At 50.6% G+C, this 19,463-nt stretch overlaps 1 protein-coding gene across 3 annotated transcripts in view; it reads left to right on the top strand.

Moving 5' to 3' along the window:
• MED27 (mediator complex subunit 27) overlaps positions 1-19,254 on the top strand; it is a 198,366-nt gene extending 179,112 nt beyond the window's left edge. The window contains exons 7-8 of one of the 3 annotated variants that reach the window (XM_001498768.5): positions 10,801-10,878; positions 13,047-13,629. In XM_001498768.5, coding sequence (XP_001498818.1) covers positions 10,801-10,878; positions 13,047-13,181 — 213 coding nt within the window. In that variant the 3' untranslated portion in view covers positions 13,182-13,629. Of the gene's footprint in view, positions 1-10,800; positions 10,879-11,772; positions 13,630-18,996 lie in introns of those variants that run through there. The other 2 variants (XM_023629190.2, XM_070251992.1) reach the window with 2 other exon arrangements.
• The last annotated feature ends 209 nt before the right edge of the window (positions 19,255-19,463 follow it).

Raw genomic sequence — 19,463 nt, 5'->3', positions numbered from 1 at the left:
CACAGGCTTTTGGTAGAAGCTTGAGGCTGGCCAGGACCATGGAGAGTTCCCCAGTGGCACACAGGCCCTCCTCAGAGTGCCCCATGACCTCAGCTTTTCCCACCCCCGAACCTCCCTTTCACTCTGCTCCCCTAACCCCACTGGCCAAAAATAAGTCAGTAGACTCTCACCTACTTTCTTGCTCACTCAGGTCCTACGAGGTGAGTGACGCCAGCGCAGAACCACCTTTGTGAGCCCTCTCATCTCCTTAGAGGCCCTGAGCTGGGCCCAGGGAGGACACATGAGGCCAGCGTGGCCTCCTCCTCACAGAGAGCACAGCCTGGGATGAGGTGGAGGCTCCTGGTCAAGGTTGGGCAAGCACAGGGCTGGGGTGTCCACAGGGTGCTCCTGGGGCTATAGGCAAGCCCAGGGGATGGGCTGAGTCTCAAAGCGGGAGAAGGGCTTAGCCATGGAGGAGCATTCCAGGCCCAGGCAGAGACGCAGAGTCAGAAAAGCAGGTTTGTGAGGAGGAATTGCTAAGGCAGCCAGTGTTGCTAGAGTGTGACATGGGGCTGAAGGGAGACAAGGCTGGGACCCAAGTCTCCCAGGACCTCATATGCCATACCATGCCACTGCGTTTCAAAGGACGCAGGGGTTTTGTGGTTGTTTTTGTTGTTTTTGTTGGTTTGCTGCTGGAGGCCGTTCACAACCAGTCTGTGCTCAGGGGTCCAGGGACTTGAGGGACTGCCCTTTAGGGTGTCAGTGGCGTCTTAGCTAAGACTTTAAAGAGGGTTGGATGGAACCCGCCCAAAGCAAACACAGACTCCTTTTGGAGGCCCCTGTATGTGCCACAGGCTGTGTTCAGTACTTTATAGAGGAGTCTCCTTCTCAGACAGAGTTTGATCTCAGAGCTGTGACCAGGGATTTCAAAGAAGGTGGAGCAACAGTGTCTCTGTTCCCCTTTCCACTTCCACCCCAGACGCGCTGCCTCTGATCTCATCCCAGAGCAGCATTGCCAGGCTCTGGTGGACAGATAGAAGCCCTTCTGAACAAATGGCTCCTTCATCAAGCAGAGAAGGAGGTATTGATCTCGTCTAAGTAATCCCCAGTCCCCCCGGACTGCAATGCTTCCTCCTCAGGCCTCTAGGCCTGCTGAGCCCGCAGCATACAAAGCCAGGGTTCGGACTAGAGACTAGAGCCGCATAATAAAAACTAAACCCCTCCTTCCGCTCTACTGTACTTATATCCCGGTTTTAGAAGCTTGTCTCTGCTCACTCCCACCCACTAGCACTTTCAGGACTGACTTCATAGCATTCCAGTCTTGAAATAATGATGATTCCTCTTTTTGTGGAATGAGTACTTCTGGGACTGTTTTAAATATTCTTCATAAAACCAGTGCTCATCCTTGGAGCAACTTCGCTGGCTGGGATTGCTGTCTCTTTAAACATTTTATGCGCTAAGTTCATTTCTTTGACTCCTGGATCCACAAAGAATTTTCTCCCTCCAAGAGATTCCTGCTGTCCCTCTCCTTAAGCGTGGGTCTATCCTTGGCAAAACCCCGAGTAGAGACTGAGACTCTTGGGCTAATCTCCCCGTGTAGCCTTGAAGTCTATCCACCTGATGAAAGTTCATTTTTATTTCTTTGAGTTGTGGGACCAGCATGTGTACAACCAGCTGGCACATGTTTGGCTTTGCTGCCTGTTAGTCTGTGCTCCAGAGTCTCGTTGAAACCCGTCGTGACGGGAAGACGTTTCCAGAACCAAAAGCAGTGCCATGCTGGTGGTCTGGTTCTGAGCCGAACTCTAAGTTCTTTGTGACCGGCCCAGAAACTGAGGATGCGCGAGGGTGATGTCACATCAGGGCAGCAGGTGGGTTCCTGGACAGGTGCCCCTGCGCCTGCTGGCATCAGCTCATCCTTTGTAAAAGAGCAAAGGGCTTTGATGTCACCACTGGTTGGCCTGGGGGTGCAGCTCAGCACAGGTGTAGCCTCAGGCTGTGCGGTCGGGCCCCACAGCAGTGTCCACTGAAAACCTAGACCCAGAAGGCGCCCCCTGATCCCAGCCTCCCGCTCCTTTACCAAGGGCAAGCAGGGGAGTGATGCAGCCAAGGTCACTCAGCTAGTAGCGAGACCAGGACCGAGCCCCAGTCTCCTATCACTCTGTGCCACCCTTTTTCCCACCACGGTGCCTTTTTGTTCTCCTTAACGCAAGCCAGAGAATCTTGTCTTCATAGTATGTGGAGGCAGGTATTAGCTGGAGGGAAGCCAGAATCTGGATCTCCACCAGGCTTCTCTTTTAAATAAGCAACTTCTAAACACTTGGGTACTTAACTGTTCCTATTTATTAATCTTGTGGGACAGACTTTTAATAGTCGGAGGCCCCAGATCGCCTGGCTTCGCAGGGGGAGGCCTAGGCTTTGCCGGCCATGTGGTGGTAGATAATAGAGCCATTAGTCCACTGCGTTAGGAAGAGCACCGTGGAACTGCCAGAGCGCTTTCAGGCTCTGCTCCCACCCAGCCCTGCGTGGCCGCAGTCCTGCCCCCTGGTGGGGGGAAGCGGGCAGTGACCCACAGTGGCCTGTTCACCTGTAGTTCCTAACACTGCTGACATCAGAATCTCACCTTGGGGAGTTTTTGACAACAAAGGTCCTGGCCACCCCCCCCCCACCCCCAGACTGCCTTCTAGAAGCTGAGGGACAGAGCCCAGCAGACCACCTCCGGAGTCTGTGCTCCTCACCTCAGCTGCACTGCCAGCTCTGCACTCTGGCCTGGGTACCCGCACATAGACAGGACGAGGCCTACAACCTTACTGGGCCAGGGGTCCCTGAGGACGATCCCAGAGCCACCAGGAAATACAACAGACTCTTGGTTTTTAAAAGAAGAAACTTCTGGGGAATGGTAGTATATTAAGAGAGTTTTTGTCTCCTCCTGTGTCTCACTGATCCTTTCTGTGTGTCACCACTCTGTCCTTTGTTCTTCCCTTGCTGAGAAAGAACAAAGTCTGTCTAGTTGCCATAAAATCCAGGCTCTGGGAGGCTGACCTCAAGCAGAAGATAGTCTTGCTGGACCTAAACCTGTTCCTTTGTCCTCACAGCAGGCCGGAGGGCTCAAGCAGGAGGGAGAATGGGCTCTATATGCCCAAGGTGTCATTGCAACAGTAGGATTTCCCACTTTTTGTAGCCGTCCCCTTTTTTAGACTGTACTTTTGATTTCCCCTGGTTAATACGCGTGCACACCTGTCTAAATGCTGCTGCTGTCATTGCCTGTTTCCCCTTCTTTCTCCAAGGCGAGGAGACTCATTCAGTCTGGAGATCTTCTTGAGGGTCACCCGTGTCTGTGTCAGGCCCTGTGCAGGGTGAGTTTCTGGAATGTAGCAGTGAGCAAGATGGGCAGAAGCTTCCAGCAGGGAGGCAGAGGGAAAGTTTCGTAAGTGGCGAGAAGTGGGGTGTAAGTGAGGAGGCTTAGGACCAAGTCCTGCCTCCGCCCGAAGAGTCTGGGGGTCCGCTCCCTGTTAAGGAGGACATGGCCTGCATATGCCACCTTTCTGCATCCCCCCGCAGCCTCTGTCTGTGCGAAGGCCAAGAGTGAGAGCCCACCAGGCTCACCTCCCTGCTCTGCAGCTCAGGAGCTGCTCGGCTCAGGCAGTCACTTAACGTCCCTGTGACTTCGCTTCCTCACTGGAGATGGAAATTCTCATCATAGCGCCATCTCAAGGGTGTTGTGAGGATGAAGCGAGGTAAAGATATGGTGGCTCACATCCCGTGCGTGCTTGCTGTTTGTCAAACATTGTTCAAGTGCTTTCCCTGCATTGACACCTTTTACCCTTGTCCGGGGGCACACGGTTGGTAAATGACAGACAAGATCCAAATCTGTGCAGTCTGGCTGCACAGTCTGGGCTCCTCCCCAGGCGATGTGTATAGACCAGCCCTTGCACAGGGCTAGTGCTCAGTAAGTGTTGACTGGGATCGTGCTATTATTACAGGCAGTTCTACTTTGGGTTTTGCTAAAATAACTCGTGAACTCTGAAGTCCCTGCCAGCACTCAGATTCCGGGAGCGAAGATGTCAGCAGCTCCTTGCACACAATATGGCAGAGGAGCGTCGGGAGACTTGTTTTGACTGGCATTTCCAGTGTGTTGACTGGCAGCTGTTTCAAGGTCTCTTGAAAGATTCCTTTCTCCTTCTCTGAGCTTAGTTCCCGTCAGTTTGGGTGCACGAAGACCTTCTCCGCCTCTTTGAGCTGGGAGAGAAGGAATTTTGGTAAGCCCTGGTTGGTGGAGGAGAGAACTGAAAGTAAAGTTACTAAAGCAAAGTGGATCTGTTGACGGGCGATGGAAATGTCACCCGCCTCAAAATGAATCACCTGCAGTCCAGCCTTGGGGGGGCGGGGGGGCAGGACAGGAAGGACAACACGCCTTGCACTAAACTGCTGCATCTTCAGTCTTTCTTTGCCTTGAGATGAAATGGGACAGCTCTTGGCGAAGCCCAGGGGCCGCTGTCTTTTTGAGTCACTCTGTCTGTGTGCCCATGCTTCCCAGCCTTGCTGGTTGCCTCGCGGTCGTCTCTCCCCCGCCCTCTGTGCCGCGTCCCTGTCTCGCTGCTTTATTGTTACTTTCCTGTCTTCTCCTCCCTCCCTTTCCTTGGGTTCGCCATCTGCTTTGATCTTTTTACAAGCTCTTTTCAAACCAGCGCTCACTGGTGGGATGAATGGCCTCTCTTTCTTCGGGAGCATTAGTGCCCTTCGTTGGCCTCGGCCGCCGCCAGGCAGGGTGGCTTTTATCTCCCAGTGGAATCTCATTAGCTTTATATTACAGTGGGGCCCGGACCTGGCTGGGCTGGCGCCGAGTCGATTTAAATTAGTTAATAGCAATCTTTTTTGTTGCCCCAGGCCTGTTTTTTCCCACATCTTGGAAGCTGAGCAAAAAACAACTTTGTTGTTGAAAAGTGTAAAACAAAAAAATATTGAAGACCGGATGCTTTGACAACAGGGAACATCATCGTAGGTGAATTTCTGCGCTCTCCGACCCCCGTGTCTTGCCTGGCGCTTTGGAGTTCAGCCACGGAACCGAAAGCCAGCAGTGGAGGAGTTGGGAGGAAGGGAGGAAGACACAGCAGATCAGTCAGCTTTATTTCCTTCTATTAAAATATTTCTGTAATTGATAATGGGAACAGAAGAAATTAAATGATTGCATCAGCACCAGAAAAAACTGCCACCATTTGGCAATTAAGGGAATACTTTACACTGGACCTTTTGAAAAAGAGGCTGAGTATGGCCAGATTGCCAACCCAGTGATGGAAAGACTAATTAGGTGCCCTGCCTAGGAGCCAGATGCCAAAATAGAGCTTTGGTGTGTGGCTCCAGCCCTATCTGGAGGAGGACATTTTCTCCCAGTTGGGTTTGTTCTGCTCTTGAGTAGCCTGTTACCCGGAAGCCACATTTACAAATCCTCCCTGCACCGCACCTCGGGCCCCCATCTTTTGGAGGACGGAGGACATCACCACGCAGGCAGGTGGTGGGTGATGACGCCTGGAGCACCCAGGGTGGGTGTCTGCTGGGAGGGAGGTGGCAGGGGCTCAGGCCTTGTAATGTCTGGACTCAAACACCCCCTGCCCCTCACCAGCTGTGTGACCTTGGACATCTCCCCAACCTCTCTAAGTCTCCATTTCCTCTCTGATGAAATGGAAACAAGGAGAGCACCCACTTCCATTACTGTGGGGATTAAATGAGAGGGGCACATACACCAAAAGTGCTCGTTAATGTAGTTATTATAAAATAATAATCCTATGCTCTTGAAAAAGCACCTTTCAGATGAGGAGAACCCCGTCACTCCATAGCACCCATTGTGGAAATGTTTGTGAAAATATTTCACACACACACATACACACCTCCCCGCCCCAGCACCCATTGTGAAATTTGAGTGACACCATTCATTTTGATCCACAGAAAAGACCAACTCTCCTCAGATTGGGACTCCTTTGTTTTGTGCCGCAGAATCAAATGCCTACCCCTTTCGGGACCTTTTCCCTGTGCTGCCTGGGATACTCTAGCGCCTGGCTGCTCGAAGCCTGGCCCCTCCCCAGCAGCATGGCCATCGCCTGGAGTCTGTTGGAAATGCCCAGTTCCAGCCCCGCCAAGACCCACGTAGTCAGCATCTGCTTGGCAGCAGGGTCCCCGGGGGATTTGTGTGCTCATTAACATGTGCATCCTTCGGCCTTGTAGCATCCCTAAGATAGTTGGAGAGGCCAGCTTGATTTCTGAGCCCCACCCCGGAGATTCTGATTCTAAGTCTAGAGTAGAGACCAAGAACTTGAGTTTCTGAGAAATGTTTAGGTGATGCCAACACTGCTAGACTGTGACGCCCGTTTCACGCAGCGCCATTCTAGAGGGGAAATTTCCTTGGCCACAGCTTGAACTTACGTGTGCCCCCACCTACAGGAATCAGAGGCCTGGCAGACACCGTGGCACATCTTATAGACAGGAAGTAAGTGTCCGGGGAGGCTCCGTCAGTCTGCAGAGCAGAGGCAGTGGTGCTGTAACAAATCAACTTCAGAGGTTTTGTCGTTCAGCACAACCAAAGTTGATTTCTTGCTCACAGCACACCCATCCTGAGTTGTCAGATGGCTGGGCTCCACACAGTCACTCAGGGACACAGGCTTAACAGAGGCTCACCACCTTATGAATCCCCCATCTGCGTGTGTGGCTCCCCACATCACACGAGAAGGGACATCATGGAGAATCCGCACTTGCTTTTCACTGTCTCCAAATGGAAGGAACACACGCCCCTTCTGCTCCCGGAGGCAGTAGCTGGAACTGGCCGCGGGACCCAACCTGTCTACAAAGGAGGCTGGAGAGTTCCCACGTGCCGGAAAGGGGAGGCAAACCAGGCAGTGAGCCCTATGAGCCCGAGTAACTCCCAGTGCAGAGGGAAAGTCCACATTCCCAGCAGGTTGGGGGTAGACCAGAGACCCCAGTCCTTCGTTCCTGTCTCCTCATCCCCACCTCGTGGGGGCTGCTTTCTCTGCCCCACACACCTCATGTGAGCCAGTCCCCTTGGCTGTCTCAGGGACAGGATGGATTGTCCATCCAGTCAGCACACGTGTCAAGAACCTCTATGCCAGGCACTAAACAGACATGGTCTCTGGCCTTTCAGAGTTCACGGTCAAGTTAGGAAAGCTGACACTAAAGAGATATTTCAAAAATAATTGTACAAGTTCAGTCATGAGGAGTGATGTGAAAGAAAAGACCTCAGCAAGGAGACATGACCCAACTGAGGAATTCTGAGAGGCTTCCCTGAGCATATGGATCTCACCCAGGCCCAGTAAGAGGAATAGGAGCTAGGCCAGAGAAGGGAGGGAAGGAGAGGCCCAAGCAGAAGGAAGGCTCTGAAGGAGGAATAGGGTCACTTGAGCAACTGAAACATTTTCTGAAGTGGGGAGAGGAGAGGAGGCAGGAACCAGGTCCTGCAGGGTCTCGAATGCCAAGTTCGTACCTCTGGATTCTGTCCTAAGTGCATTCACGTGCTCTGAGAGGGTTTTCAGCAGGGGGTGACATAGTTAGATTTATAACTCAGTCGTCACTGATGTGCATGATCACGTTATTTTACTTAATCCTCACAGTCATCCCACGTGATAGGTGAAGATCTCATTTTCCCCTGGAGAGGAGCTGGTTGGGGCTCTTCTGGTCATCCCAACAGGAAAGGGCAGCAGCTTAGACTGGGGCGGCAGTGAAGTGGGAGGAAGTAGAAGGATTCAAGATGAATGGCTTGGAACGTCGAGACTCGGAGATGACTTGAGTATGAGCAGTGGGACAAGCCCAGGTTTCCGGCCTGGGCCACCCAAGACCACCAGGTGGATGGTGGTGCCCTTGCTAAGAACGCAGGAGGAGAAGCAGGTCTGAAGAGCACTTTTGATGCTCCTGTAATTAGCTTGATGCCTTGCCTGGCTCAGCACCTTGCATTTCTCAAAACTCAGCCAGAAGAGGTCAAGTCCAGAGGTCAGCTAAGGAAGGGAGGAGGAGACGGGCACAGGTTTGCCAGGCCGGGCACCCGGCACACAGGAGGCTTAGGGGCAGAGATTCTCGGCAGTGTTTGGTGGAGGCCCTAAATTCCAAAGGCCAGAGCGGCCAGGCAGGTAGCGTGAGTGACGCAGGCTGTGTGAAAGGCCCTGGAGGCGCTGGGCAAGCCGCAGGTGCGTGCCTGCTCACAGGCACTGTCCCTCCTTGGCTCCCACGGCTGATGGCAGCCACTTGGATATGTGGGGGCTGGTGGGCAGAGCCAGGTCACAGTCAGCGTGATAATTAGGAGCCCGGCCTTGCGCCGAGCACATCACGTGGTTGGACTCATTTGATCTTCACAGCAACCCATGAGGCAGCCACACTATTACCGCCCCTGCATCTCCTGGCGCTTCAGAGAGGCTGGGGATCCAAGTTGCATAAAGTTTCCTGAATTTGTGTGGGTCATTTGTGTTAAAAATTGTAAAAGGAGAAGCAAGGAAAATGTGCAGCTAAGCAGAGCATTCTAGCCTTGGACGTGGCCTCTGGGTGGCTAGTGTGATGGGGGATTGGGCCCAGGCCAGGTGCCCAAGCTGCTGAAATGGACAGATCTGGGCTCATCTCAGGGGACTCCAGGCTGGAGATGGACCTTCCCCGTCTTGGGAAAGTAGTACACCCAGAACGAAGGGACAGTGGGGCACCTGCAAAGCCAGCCTGGCTTCCTGCTATGACAGCACTGATGGATGGGGCGGGGCTTTGTTAGAGTCATTGTAAAATAAATGGTAGGGGCAGGAGAAAGAGTTTTCTATAAACTTTGTTTCTTTTGTAATGGAAAATGTGATTGTAAGGATGGTCTTATCAGCCCATGGGATTTTTTTAGAGAGGCATCTGGATGGCAAGAACCAAGCTTTTAAGCTCAGGTACCCTTGAGACCCAATTTCCTTCACTGTGTTTTATAGCAGTTAATTTCACCGCACCAGTCACCACCCGCCGTTTTGCCAAGTTATCATTACTACCTTTTTTTTTAAAACAGCATTGATCATTTTAGAAAGTTGTTGTTAAAAATGTTTAACATTCTTTGCACTTGAAGGAATAAGTACCATTTATCTTGAAAGTCACTTGGGTAAGAATTTCTCAGCAATGTTGCATACATGAACTGTTGCTATATTTGCAAGAAAGCCAGTGCAAGTGTTTCTAGTACGTGGCCTACGGTGAGTGGGCATTTTTAAGTTGATTTCTTCATTCAAACAAATATGTCTTGAGCACCTGCTAGATGCTGAGTGAAGTTCTGGGGCTTGGGGACGCAGCATGAACCAGACCCCTGCCCCACGGAGTGATCGTTCAGTGGGGTTCACCAGCCCCCAGGCAGGCCCTGAAACTCCAGTTGGGGAAGAGGGCAAGTCCAGGGGCCAGGGAGAGCAGAAGAGAAGGGCAGGCAGGCAGGGCTGCGGCACAGCTGGAGGGTCACCACTTCACTGGCACAGCTATTTTATCCAGGGGCAAGCTGAGGCTTAGAGAGGGTCTGTAAGCTGTGGAGCCTGTGTCCTCGCTCTTTCGGGTGTGGCCTCTCTGGCCTTGGGTGGACACACAGCTGGACTAATTCCCAGATGATTTGCAAGTCTCCATGCGGGGCCTGGGCCAGCCCTTCTGGTTGCCCCTGATGAGTTTGCTAAACTGCGGCTTAGGTCCGTTAGCACGTCACGTAGTGCTCTGGTCGGGGCTGGAGAACTGACAGGGCTACGCAAGGTGGACTCAGGTTTATTCTTGTTCACGTTAATAATTTTGTCTGGGGTTTTTTGTTTCTTTTGTTTTTTAACCACATTTGTAATGGGAAGAATCGTTAATGAGGACAATGAGATAAACCATGAGTTTGAACACAGCTATCAAATTAGGTATAATCTATTAATTTGCTGATTGATGGAGGCATTAGCAATCCGTGGTGTCATCAAATTGAACAACACCAAGGCATCTTAGAGCAGCCCTTTGTCAGTAGGACATGGAGACCCAGAGAGATTAAGTAGTTGGATCAAGGTCAGCAGACTGTGCTGGGGTGTAAACGCAGTGTGCTTCCCTCTGGTCACCGGCTGCCTCTAGTGGTCTTAAAGCAGTCGTGCCCTTGGCCCTGCTGCTGAAGTCTGTACTCGGAGTTAGGGGACAGTGGGTGTGGCCCACTAGGGGGCTGAAAGTAGCCCACAGCATTGGGAGAGCTGGCTAGAGGCCCGCGCTGTGAGTGGGAAGGCTCCTCAGAACGTAATAATGGGAACCATCAGGCCCAAGGGGAAGATGGTCAGAAATTACTGGATTCCTGATCATAAAACCTGTATGGCTACACATTATGAGACAGCTTGAGAAGTAAACTAAACAGACAGACCAATTACACTACCAGGAAAATGGCTCCAGTAAAGATGAAGCAGACTGCGGAGAGTGGAAAAGCCCTTTGCAGTCACACAGTGTTTCATGCAGTGACCTGGTTTATAGACCCCTCAGTGACCCTCCCCCTCTTGCCTCTCCACTGGCCTCTGGCCACACTCCTCCTCTTTCAGGGGCTCCAGCCTGCCTGGGGTTTCAATTGCTGGAATGTTCCACACTCCACTTGCCTCCAGGCCTGAATACCTGCACTTTTCCTGCCTACGACACACCACCTCCCCTTCCTCCTCCCCGACTCTGCTAACTAACGTTCGTGCTTCAGATTTTATTTTACATGTCCTTGTCTCCAGGAGCCTTCAAAAGCAGACTTGTCTGTCATCTGAAGGAAATGCATTGGTCTTGCTGGTTTGCATTCTCTCTGCTGGTTTGGAGTGGCCTCTAACTCCAGTCACTGTCCTTGGTTCCCAGGTGACCGATCATGCCACCACTGCCCTGCTCCACTATCAGCTGCCCCAGATGCCAGACGTCGTGGTCAGATCCTTCATGGTAAGTGGCTTTAAGAGCCAAGTCTCCCATTTAAACCTTGCCTCCAGTCAAGTGAGAACAAGCAGCTCAGAAGGTCTTCAGATCGTGAGGGCCGCACCGTGGGAGATGGACCAGTTTAGGACTGACAACTTCTTTAAACTGGGAGCGGCTCTAGGAGAGACCACTTCCTGCTTAATTACCTAGGGTTTCCTGTCATTGCTGAACAAGTGGTGTTTCAGAAGTGACCCTGCAACACGGTGTCCGACATTGATTGTCAGTAGGTATTTGTTGAGCTCCTCGTCTGTCCAGGCCTGTGCTTGGTGCTGAGCTGGTAGCAGTGACTAAGACAAATCTTGCAGTTCCCCCAAGACATTTAGTCCTTAAATTTTCAGAGTTGGAACTCAGGATGGGGAGCAACCCAGAAACAGCCGTTCCACTGATGTGCTGGAGTCGGCTCCTGCCAGCTCCTGTTTAATGTTCAGAATTTTGCAAGCTGGTTGATCAACCATTGGTAGCTTGAAATCAGACCAGAATATTTACACAGAGGAAATCAGCAAACGCTACAAGTAAGGACTCCCACCCCCACCCCCAGAACCAGTTCATCAGCATGCTGCTGCCTGAATTTATCACATGACTGCCATTTGGCATATCCAGGGCCAAGAACTGGCTCCACCACTTCCTGACAGAACCGGCCAGCTGCTTCAACGTTGTGCTGACATGGCTTCATGCTCTCCCATCAGTAGGCTCCATCTTTCACTGCTGCGAAAACTCCCTTTTTAATTCATGCTAGAAAGGCTGCCAGTTAGAGAACCTACTCAAAAGACTTACCTGTTAGCAAGTCCAAATCAGTGTTGACAGCTAGGTGGAGTATTGCTCATCCGATTTCATCCAGTCACATTTGCCCCAACAATTCAGCTTCTTGGAGAGCCTGTGGTTCATTTCTCGGAATGCACAAGCCCGGCGTATTGATGAGGCTCACAGCGCTGGAGGAGTTGAGCGAGCAAACCCGGTGCACAGCAGAGCCATCCACACAGTTCTTCCGTGTGCCAAGAGAACAACTCGATTGACAGTCTTCAGCGAGCTCTTCGTTTTTGGATAGATACAAAGACTGCTTTTTAACCTAACGTGTTGTAATGCCCAGTTTCCCTCTGGTAACTGACTTTGGGATTTTTGGAGGATTTGAATTTGATCAGCACCAAAGGATAAATAGTTTAACTGAATGATCCATTGACCTCCTTGTGCTTATTACCAAAAACCTCAAACACGTAGCCTTTCAGAAGGGGCGCAGTATCGATGGGCCGCAGTCTGCTGCCATGGAAGCAGCTGTGATGAAGACAGAAGGGTTTGTACCAGTAAATTCAGCCGACCTCTTCAAAGAACAATTTTCTCTTGTCGACATAATTCAGGAGGACAGTAAATGATGAGATTCATGTGCCTCTGTCAAAGTGAGAGCTTGCTTAACTTGCTTGCCTATTGTGGGGTTCAGGTTGTTTGCTTATTTATTTATTTTTTGGTAGCGAATCTCCTTGAGTTTGAGAATTGAGTTATGTTAGTCTCATCCTTATGTATGATGCCCAAAGGAGCTCTGCACTCTGAACCACTGAGTGTGCCCGTGCTGCTTATTATGTTATTTGGTGGCACTAGGTTGTCCCCGCCCTCCCCTTAGGTGTGTTGGGCCGCATTGTGACAGTGAGTGATGACCTCTGAAATCAGATTAGAAAGAAGGCGTGTTGACCTCAGTGGAGAATTCTAAAATCCTCATCTGTGCGCAGTCTGCACCGCACATGTCCGTGACCACTTCTTGGTGTGAACAAGGAGAGGATCAATACCAATATTCAGAAGACAGGAGGCTTAGAGATGAAACGTGGTTATGGCAGCCCGTGAGCCACAAGGCTGCGCAGTAGTTCGCAGCCACTCCTTCGGGAGCACTTCTTGCCTTTGAGAGTAGGAATTTCTATTTTAAAAACTGCCTCAGTTGGGAGGGGCTGGGGGAGCGCCAGAACTAAAAATCAGCAGTGTTATGACCTTGTGGATTCTGCATGCAGCTTTCTGTAAAAGCACAGGGTATCTTCGGGGGTCACAGCCAGCTTAAGTTCTCTGTCCGCAAGATCATTAGGCTTGACAGGAAGGATGACATTGGAAGCACCCGGATCCCATTTCTTTCATTCTTTCCTCACTTCTCTTTTTAGACCTGGTTAAGAAGTTACATAAAGCTGTTCCAGGCCCCGTGCCAGCGATGCGGGAAGTTCCTACAAGATGGCCTTCCCCCCACGTGGCGGGATTTCCGAACCCTCGAAGCCTTCCACGACACCTGCCGGCAGTAACCACAGCCCAGCCCCATGCCAGCCTGCAGAGCCCCGTCCAGAACCTTCCCAGACAAGCCCTGAGTAGTACTGGTGGCTCAGCCACATCTTTACTGCCCAGACAGCAATACAGCCACTCTTTCCCTTTTGTAAAACAGCATGTGGTACGTTAAGGCTGAGCCTCGTGAAGAACAGCTTCCGTCTCTGTGTTGTTGGGGCTGACTTTACGCTGTAGCCAGTGTATGGAAGGCCAGGAAGACCATTTTAGAACTCACCGTAAGGAAGCTGTGCAGCGTGCTCTTCTGTGTATGTTAGCGATACTGGTGCATGATCCTCCTGGAGCCGTGTTCTAAGTCATTTTCACGAACCCTTAGAGTTTGAATGAGCCCCTGTGTTCATACCTATTGTCATGCTGGGCTTGTTTTGTTCTGTAACTTATTTTTATAAGCAGTAAACCTTTTGTACCTGGGACAGGGCTTTGTCTCCTGTTTCTTTTAAAGCGCTTTTTACATTCAGTTCAGTGAACAGATCTGGGCCTTTTGAAGAAAAAAGAAAAAAAATTAGTAATGTCTGTGTTTAAAACATAGTTCTTTTTAAGGACACATTTTCCCTGCTTCTTGCTTTCAGGAGAGAGGGCAGTGTTGGCAAATATTCCATTTCAAAGACGTTTTGGCGGCTTGAAAAATGGATTGTTCTTTTTGGGGAAAAAAGCACACAGATGTTTCTTTTTACTAAACCAGTAACACACACATACCAAAGGGAACGGAATCTGCCCGCCACCAGCTACAACACGTGTGAGCGGGTGTGACAGGTGTGCCTGGCTTGTTTGCTCATGTTTTGTCCTGAATATTACCATGGACAGATCCCAGCCCAGTCTGCTGAGTTCATTCAGGGCCTTGACCACAACATTTAAAGCCATAAGCTATTTCTATGAGGAAGCAGTGACCTGCTGAAGGTCTTGAGAAGGGTGGGGGATTTTCCCAGAGCTTTCCTGGCGCAGCCTATGCTACAAATAATGTTCTCTTTGCAATGAACAATGACAGAGAGATGCTGCCTTCTGAGATGTCCAAAAGAATGGGTGGTTCCTAGCCAGGTTCTGATACCACCCAGACTCTCCCACCTACCCCCACCAGGCTGAAAGAAGCCAGAGGATGGAAGGGATTTAGTGATAGGAAATGGCAGGACAGTGCCACTCCAAGTGTGGTCCAGCATCATCCGCATTGTGGGAGCGTATTAGAAACACAGATGCTCGGGCCCCACCTGAGAACAGCTGACTCAGATACTCTGGGGGTGGGGTCCAGCAACCTGATTGTTGACCAGCCTCCCCGGTGACTGCTGTGGGCCCGAGTCTGAGAACCACTACTCTCTCTGAGAGATGGCCTTGCTTTTCAGTGCCCAGTCTGGGGAAGTATGATGACAGGCAGTGTGGTGCCCTGCAGGAAGGTTTCCATACCGTCGGTGATTTTAGATTAAATACTATGGTTCATCACATTTAAGATGCCATTGCTCGTAAAATGCACCATTATTTTATGAACCACTAGGAAAGAAAAACATGCTGCCAGTTAAGCCATGGCACAGGCCTTAATGATAATCCTGTATGACACATGAATCAGTCACACCAGCCTTTCATTGCTCTGAAATTTCTTTCATCTATTCCAAGGGGGTTGGCAGTTTCTCCTGCCTTAAGTCTTATTGTCTAGCATGTGACAGGCGACCCCTTTACAGGGCTCCCAGTAACAGAACTTAACACAGTTTCACTGACTCGTGGGAATCTTTGTGTCTTTGGTCTTGTAAGCCACTTGTTTGTTGCTTTGCAAGAAGATATGGAATTGAGGACATTGGGTATATGATAACATTTTGTCTTATCGCTGCGTGTTTTTGAAGACATTTAAACGGCAAGTAGACTGACCCCCTGCAGGACTGCAGGTACACAGAGCTCATGTGAAGTGACGACAGTACGACCAGCTATGACCAGGTTGGAGTATGTGTAGATGACAAGTACATTGTGACTGCCAGCTGGCTGACAGCACACATCAGAGATGTTCAAATGGGAAAAAACAGCCCTCTGACGGTTGATGAAATTATGGTAACAGTAAATCACATTATGAGGAAGCTCTTTGGGTTTTTAACTGTTAGAAGCCTCCTGATTGCAGCAAATCTGAGCGCGTCCCTGTTGGTACCAACCGTCTCTTAACTCCCGCCAAGCTCCGTTTTCAAGAGAGCAGGCTTTGAGTTCAGAGCCTTGGGCAGGCGCTAGTTTCCACTTAGAATTTAATGACATTGGTTTTGTTTTCTCTGTGTCATCTTTAGTAATACCTTCTATTAGGGGCAAATCATTCCTGTTTCTCATTTACGGTTATAATATAAAGTTTCCATTTTAAACAAATGTTATGTAGGCAAAAAATTGAGACCAAGAAAAATATTAAATAAATAATAGCACAGACAGAGTGTGGCTATAGCATAGAGCGCAGGGGGAGGCCAGTGCCTGGGGGTAGATGCGCGTGGTCGGGGCGTGAACTCTGGCCTCCTGCTCCTGGTTGTAGCAGTCAGACAAGTCATTCGTCTTCCGTATACCCCCATTCCTCTCCTGTAAGATGCAGGGCTGATAGTCCAGTGATGCTGAGGGAGGAGAGTTGGAGGGGCTGGGGGTTTATAGACAAAACAAGATTGGCCGTGAGTTGCTAACTACTGAGCTGTGCGTCGGATACATGGCTGATGATGCTATTTTTCTGTTTTTTTAACTTTCCGTACTTAAAAGAAGGGAAAAAAATACAAGACTTGGACCAGGCAACCTTTAAGGCCTTCCCATCTCTGACATTGTCATTCTTCCCCCCGAGAGGGGAAAGCTGAAAGGGAATGTCCTGACCTCTGGAAAGGTGAGGGGCTGGAAGGGCAAGGGGCTTGTTTGCCAAGTCTCCGAAAGCGTGGTGCTTAGAGAGACAGACCTGAGAGACTGGCTTTGTGTGTCAACTATTAAAATATAGAGAATGTATTGACCTGAAGTTGGCAAAAATGGAGACGGGAGGTGGACTGGGATCAGTTCCAAGATGGTGGATTCTGAGGGAAGCTGGGAGACCTGCTGCTGGTGTCAGCGCGGTCACCGGGTCCTGGACCCCTCACAGAGAGGAACATGGCCGTCCAAACATTATTTAGACTGTCCAAGGGTGGTCTCTAGGCCAGACCTAGGAGGTATTTTATGTGACTTAATTATTCCCCCAACAGCTCAGCTCCACCCTGTGCCAGGCTCTTTACGTACGTCGTCTAGTTTAATCCCAGGTGGGCACGTGGTGTGTTCCCTGCTGTATACATGCGGAACCAGCCAGAGGGTCTCACAGCAGTAAATCGAGGGGCTGGATATCGGACTGACCGTGTAGTGGAGCTCTGTGGCTACTCAGCAGCGAAGTCCTCCCCAGAGGCAGAGGGACCGGTCCCTGCCCTGCCAAGGGGGCTGCATCGAGCACTGCCCGAGAAGTGCTCTCAGCCCCAACTTGGAAATCCCTGGCGCAGATGCTCCTCTGCCACGATAGGCGAGGATGCATTGGCCCCATACTTTCTGGGGCCAGGTCACTGTTAATCAATGGGGCAGCCGTTGGGACTGACAGAATGGAATGGGGAAGTCTGTGAAAGGCTGTCCAGATTTTTTTCCTCAACTAAACTGGGAACTGGCCTTTTGGTATCGAGTGATGTTTTTATACTTCACACCACTGACAGAAAGCTGCAGGCATGAAATGATGATCTTTCAGCGTTAACGTGCAAACACTCCATTGCATTTAGAGTGTCAGAGTGTGGGCCTGATGCTAAATCGAGAGCCTTTTAAGGTCACCCTAGTAGGGAGGAGAAGGGACGACAGCTTCAGCCACCAGGATTCTCACATGATCTGGAACCTCCACCAACCTAAGGGGAGGCGTCACTGGGCCGTGAGGTCTGTAGGCTGGAGGACAAAGTATGCCGACTCCCCTTGCTCAACTGCACCTCTGCTGGCCTGCCGAAGATGCTCTTGGCGAGCTTTAATTGTCCTGCGCTTGACAGGCTAGGGTGGGCCAAGTGCACTCCGCTTGCTCGCTTGCCCAGTGCAGCCGGCCGGGCCATTCCAACGCAGAGCTCGTTCAAGGCTGCGCGATCTGCGCATCAGAGATGGGCCAGGCAGAGGGTTCGCGGACAATCCTGCCTGCTGCCAGCCCTCCACTTCTGCTCGGGGAATAATTAGGCTTCACTTTCTGGGGCAGGCAGTTTTCCTTCCCCAGTCTCTGCCATCCTTGCTCCACTCTCATCCCCATCCCAGCTCCTTAATTAGTGGAAAGGAACCTAAAAAAATCACTTTCAAGTTGAGTTTTAAATTGCAAGTTGGCTGCTCCCTATTATTAGTACTTGAAGAGAGACACCTTAAAGTTCACAGGCACATCCCAGGTAAAGCATTTTCTTGGCAGCTTTGAGATGATCAGTTGCTCAAGAACAGCTCCAGCCTGTCTCTGTGCTAATTGAGTTTGAAATTTCAGCTGGAGACTGGTTGTCCTCTGGGACGCGGTGAGCTGTGGTTTGGTGCTAAGAGAACAGGCAGGTCCTGCCAGCAGCAGGCTTCGTCCGCCTCATGCTTCCCCAAGCTTGATGGAGACAAAACAGTGAAGCGCCCCTCGGGGCTGGGGGATGAGGGGGGCCGTGAGGGGAGGCGGGGAGGGCAATAAGAGGCCTTGAGCCTGGGAGCCAGCCCGGGATGCCAGCAAGCTCTGTCAGCCCCCATATGTGGGATGGGTTGTTACTTAATGCATTACTCATTCTCATCTAATTCTTGGCTCTCATCTCCATCATAGGCTTGCTTTCTTAATTACAAAAGAAATACATGTGTTCCTTTTATAGGAAATTAGGTAATGTGGATAAGCAAAGAAAAGAAAACAATATCCATAATTCCCACTAGCGAGAGATAATTACCAGAGCGTTTTGGTGTCTGTCTTTCCAGACCTTCATGTGAACGTGTTTGTGTGTGTACATTTTTTTGTAAGAAATAAGATCCTACTGTATACTATTTTGAAACCTGCTTTTTTCCATTTCGCAAAGGCAATGTTGCTCTAACACAGAGGCCCCAAAATACAACGGCCTAAAGAATATAGACACTTAGTTCTCTTTCACTTAAGAGCTGCAGAGGGAGTGGTTCAGACCAGAGCACTGCTGTGCTCCGTGCACTCAGGGGTCCTGCTCCTTCTGTCCTGCGGCACCGCCATGTGACCTAGGACTTGGTCTGCACGGTGGAAGCTGACTCACAGGCGCCTCTGCGTTTACAAGAACGGGAACAAATGCACAGGTGTTTTAAGACCAGACCCAGCACTGGCACATGTCAGTTCCACTTGACCTTCACCAGCAAGATCTTAGTCGCAGGGCAGACCCAGCTGCAAGGGCTACTGGGAAATGCGGTCTCTGACCTGGCAGCTGTGGGTCCAGCGGGAACTCTCACTCCGGAAGAGAAGAGAGCCTGTTCTGCTGGACGGCCAGCCGTCTCCAGCACCCGGCGTGTCCTGAACCGCCTGCCTCAGGAGCGCACAGCCATGACACTGCCTTAGGGTTTTGTGTTACGATGGCCTTCTCCTGTTAGATGACCACGGCTTGGGCACTGAGTCTTCTGTGGGATTTTATTTGGGTTTTATTTTGAAATAATTGTAGATTCACAGGAAGTTGCAAGGACACACATGGGGAGGCCCCGTCTACCCTTCACCAGCCTCCCCCGGTGTTTATATCTTGCACAATTACAGTGCAGTATCCAGCCCAGGAAGCTTACCTTGTACACCTTTTTTGCGGTTATTAACAGTATGCTTACCCGGCCTGTTTCCTCTTCCTCAACACCCAGCTAAGCTATATTTCCTGGGCCCGTTGTGTCTAAGTGGGGCTGTGGAATGTGAACAGAAGAGGCAGCTAAAAGAAGACGTACACTTCCCAGACACGCTCTTCTCTTTCTGAGGCAGCATTGGAAGCGACACACAGTGGCAGAGGTGGGTGATGGAAGGACTCTGACCCCTGAGTCACTGCCTGGAGGAGAGCCACCCGGCCAGGGCTTCTGCAGTGGATTGTGTGTGAGAGAGAAATAAACTTGTAAACCTTTTCTTCACTCACTGCTTTGGGTTTTGTTTTGTTTTTTTTAAGTAGCTGCTTAGTATTATTTACCCCAGACATCATCTAAATACACTGGAAACAATGCGTAAGTAGTCAGTACTTAGTAAAAGATAGAGACTACTATTTCTACTGCTGCTATGTTAGCTTGAGTCCAAATCGTCTTTCACTGAGGTGATAAGAGGCCCACGGGCAATGTCAGCTCAG

This window comes from Equus caballus, chromosome 25 (assembly GCF_041296265.1).
Source record: "Equus caballus isolate H_3958 breed thoroughbred chromosome 25, TB-T2T, whole genome shotgun sequence".
Taxonomy (NCBI): domain Eukaryota; kingdom Metazoa; phylum Chordata; class Mammalia; order Perissodactyla; family Equidae; genus Equus; species Equus caballus.
The sequence above is the reverse complement of the archived record's forward strand: the minus strand, read 5'-3'. Positions and strand labels throughout refer to the sequence as shown.